Below are 3,677 nucleotides of genomic sequence, written 5' to 3'. Positions count from 1 at the left end.
CAGACCCTCCCTGCAGCCCCCCCGGCTCCCCAGCTCGGTGCTGGCTGAGCTCCCGGTGCCTCCTGCCCTCCTGCGCGGGACCTGCCCCGCAAAACCCCGCACTGCACTTGCCCCGTGCAGCCCCACCGGTCTCCCCTCAGCCCGTCTCTACCTGTGCCTGCAGGTGTCTCCTCCTTGGAGGACAAGTTCAGTTTCTCCAGTGCCTGCTCCAGAGACCTGGATACTTTAATTGGCAGCGGTCGTCTCGGCTCGTCAGAGCTGGGAAACAGCAGCAGCAAAAGCCAAGAGAGGGGTTTTTCTTTTTGCCATGTGAGTGTCGTTGCCTCTCCTGAGGAGGCAGCAGGGCAGGACACGGGCAGAAGCAGCACAGCAGGGATGAGCTGGTGGCTGAGCTGGTCTCACCTTGGTCTTTCCTTCTGCATCTTCTCAGCTGATTTTGGTCCTTGGATGATGAGCTCCTCCACTGGTTTGGCCTTTGGTTTGTTTGAGGTCTCCTCTTGGCTGAAAGGCTCAGGAGGCTTCTCCTTGCTGTGAAACCCCTTTGTGCATCCCTAAGCAGCAGAGGCAAGACCTATGCCTGCTTTGCCCTCCCTAACCTGATGGCCAATACCTGCCCCCAAACCCTGCAAATTTCCACATGCTGGTGGCTCTGTGTTCTGCGAGGGATGGGCTTGGACCCTGAACCAGGGCAGGGGCTTTGTCTGCAGGGATTCCAGGGGACAAGACGGTGTGGCAGCCTCACCAGGGCCATGGCAGGCAGATGGCAGCTCTGCTGCACCCCAGCCTAACAGCTGAAAGGCAACAAGTGTTTCCCCCATGTCCCTGGGCACCTGCTGCCTCCTTCCCTCCCCCAGGACTGTTCAGACATTCCCAGCTGTGCTGACACTTGGGACATTTGTGCTCATCCTGCAGGATCCTGGCGACAGATTTCAGCCCCTTCCAGCACCCTTCTCCAGCAGTGCTGGCCCTGCACCTTGGGAGCAGCACCCTTTCTTGCATGCTCCTTGGAAGCAGGTAGGAAATCCCCAGCCAGCAGGGCAAAGGGGGCAGCCATGGCACGGGATGGGGATGGGACAGCACAGGACAGGGACAAGGAGAAGAGGGCAGAGAAGCAGTGGGTTAATTTGGGCTGGTGTGTTGCTCACCTTTATAGAGAGGAACTCAGAGAAGTCTGTTGTGCGTTTCCTGCAGCAAGACCAGCCCTAGGCACCAGGAGATGACAAACTGGTCAGGGGTGGGCAATCCTGCTGGGAACAGGATCCCTCCCTGCAGCTGCAGCCCTGGCTCCTGCCCCACTCACCTTCAGGGCATCATGGAAGATAGGGATGCCTGGGTGATACAGACAGGAATCTGAAAAGGTAAAATCAGACAGAACCTTTCAGGAGGAACAATCCTGCCCACAAGCCACCCGTGACACTCTGCAGCTCCTGAGCCAGCTCCTGCCACACGGGCTGCCTGTGGTGGGCTCAGCTCAGCCCTCCTGGGCAGCTCAGGCCATGGCATGGCAGCTGAGGCTGCAGGCTGGGAAAGCGGCATCACATTCCCATCCACCAGCGCAAGGCAGAGGAGCCCACTTACCCTTGGCATTGTGCTCAGGATCAAACCTCTGCCCGCAGCCCTTGTTGTAGCACAGCAGAGCCATAGCTCAGGGCGACTCCAGGCGTCCTTCACTCCTTCCACAAAAATCCTATCAGTCTCATTCCTGCCTGTGATCCCCCCTCCGCTTCCCTGCAGATTCCAGCCCAGGCACCGGGAGGTGGCTTTGCTTATCTTTAGAGGCAGCTGGAGGAGGTGGCTGGTAACTGGAGACCAGGCTAAAGATGGACATAACAGCTCAGCAGCTGACGGGGCCTGGCGTCCACATTATCTTGAGAGGCATTTCTGTCCTGTCCCCGTGCCCAGCAGAGAGGATGGGTGCTGCAGGGTGGCTCTGCACAGGAACATCAGTGCCACCCTCAGTGCTCAGGCTCAAGACAACCTGAGACTCGTCTTGACCAACTGCTCTCAGTTTCTTTAGCATTGATAGAAGCAGCTAAAAGTTTCATGCAAAAGGAAGGAAGAGACTTCCAGGGTCCCAGGGCAAAACCTGTGCTGATCTCCCCAAAAGACATGACCATCTGCTGGACAGAAGCACCAGACCAAAGCAATGCCTGTGGCCAAGACATCCTTCAATGCAGAGTCTTGTGCAACCCCAAGGATGAAATCTGTCCCCAGGAAGATCATTGTCATCACAGAAGAGCACAAAATACTACGTGGGCTCTGCATATCCAGGAGATCCCTGCTCCTTTTCTGGGACCCAAGGGTTTTCCTCTACTAAAGGAAGTCCTCTTGAGTTTTATGTAGTTCCTAAAGGAAGCTAAACCAAACTTTATTTTTGCTTCTTGTTTGCAGAGAGAGCTGTTTCCTTGGTGCTGCCCTGACCTGCCAAAGAACACAGCACCTGGAGTGTTTCTGCTCAGGAACCAGGTTTGACATAAGCCCTTGGCACTATCAGACAGTACAAAGGGCAAGTCCTACAGGCAGCAGCTGCCCAGGGAGTCTGCTCAGCAGGGGAACCCACAGCATCTGCTGTGGCTGATATAACCCCCTCCCTGCCCCAGAGTGTTAGTTTAACCTAGCTAATACCCCCACAACAGCCTGCAGGATCTGCTGCCACCCCAGAATCCAAAGTTAGGACTAACCCTCACCAAAATTCTGGAGCTGACCAGGGAGATATCTCTGGACTCATTTCAGGCTGCCCTGCTGCTCCACCTCCAGCTCAGTTCTGCCACCCCCAACTTGAGACACCCTGGCCAGCAGCAGCATTGGGCTTTTCCTTGTCATCTCCTTAGCAAAAAAGGCATTCCCTCTGGAGGGGAAGGCCCTTATACCTGTGTGTTAACCCACATAGAATTCTATGCAACCCAAAAACTGCCAGGGAAATGTGAGGGCACTGGAGAACCATGACATCAGCATGAGCCCTGGGGCTCCAAGCTGCTTCCTCCCTTGAAGGACTGCAGTGCCTCAAGACACAACAGTGACCCACCAGTCCCAAAGATGGGTAAAAAAAACCACTGCTGGTATCCAGAGCCTCTGTTCAGGCAGGAGGGATCACTTGGGACTTGGGAAACCAGGCAGAGCCCTGTGACAGAGGAATTTGCAGTCACGGGGGCTGAGCAGAGCTATCGGGTTTCAGATCTCCTTGTCTTTTCCATGAGTGGTCAGCAAGGCTGCAGCTGCTGCCATCCCTGTGCCAGTGAGAATCTGGAGCTTGGGTTAACACTTCAGAGTAAATGCCAAGAGGATGTTTATGGAGCCTCACACACAGAGGCTCGTTGCAGAGAGACTAGCAGGTCGCTGGGGGGGGACCGTGGCCTGACAGAGCCCCCTCAACACCTGAGGGGCAGTGGCAGGTGGCCATGCAGGGAATGAGGTAGCTCAGAAGATAGAACCTACTGGGCACATAGAATCAGAGAAACACAGAATGGTCAAGGTTGGAAGGGACCTTAAAGATCATCATGTTCCAACCTCCCTGCTATCAGCAGGGACACCTCCCACCAGACCAGGCTGCACAAGCCTCATCCAACCTGCCCTTGAACACCTCCAGGGAGGGGCATCAACAACCTCCCTGGGCAACCTGTTCCAGTGCCTTCCTACCCTTGTGGTGAAGAATTTCTTCCTGACATCCAACCCAAATC

The 3,677-nt window shown here is 55.7% G+C and overlaps 1 protein-coding gene across 1 annotated transcript in view; it reads right to left on the bottom strand.

The window, feature by feature from the left end:
• ITGB1BP2 (integrin beta 1 binding protein (melusin) 2) overlaps positions 1 to 1,642 on the bottom strand; it is a 6,697-nt gene extending 5,055 nt beyond the window's left edge. Inside the window, exons 1-5 of the mRNA XM_009997065.1 lie at positions 1,579 to 1,642; positions 1,301 to 1,350; positions 1,146 to 1,202; positions 403 to 551; positions 152 to 258 (exon numbers count right to left, since the gene is read on the bottom strand). Of these exons, the coding sequence (XP_009995367.1) occupies positions 152 to 258; positions 403 to 551; positions 1,146 to 1,202; positions 1,301 to 1,350; positions 1,579 to 1,642 (427 nt within the window). The remainder of the gene's footprint in view (positions 1 to 151; positions 259 to 402; positions 552 to 1,145; positions 1,203 to 1,300; positions 1,351 to 1,578) is intronic.
• Positions 1,643 to 3,677: the final 2,035 nt, after the last annotated feature.

The sequence above is a fragment of the Chaetura pelagica genome, unplaced genomic scaffold, assembly GCF_000747805.2.
Source record: "Chaetura pelagica isolate M959 unplaced genomic scaffold, ChaPel_1.0 scaffold344, whole genome shotgun sequence".
Classification (NCBI taxonomy): Eukaryota; Metazoa; Chordata; class Aves; order Apodiformes; family Apodidae; genus Chaetura; species Chaetura pelagica.
The sequence above is the reverse complement of the archived record's forward strand: the minus strand, read 5'-3'. Positions and strand labels throughout refer to the sequence as shown.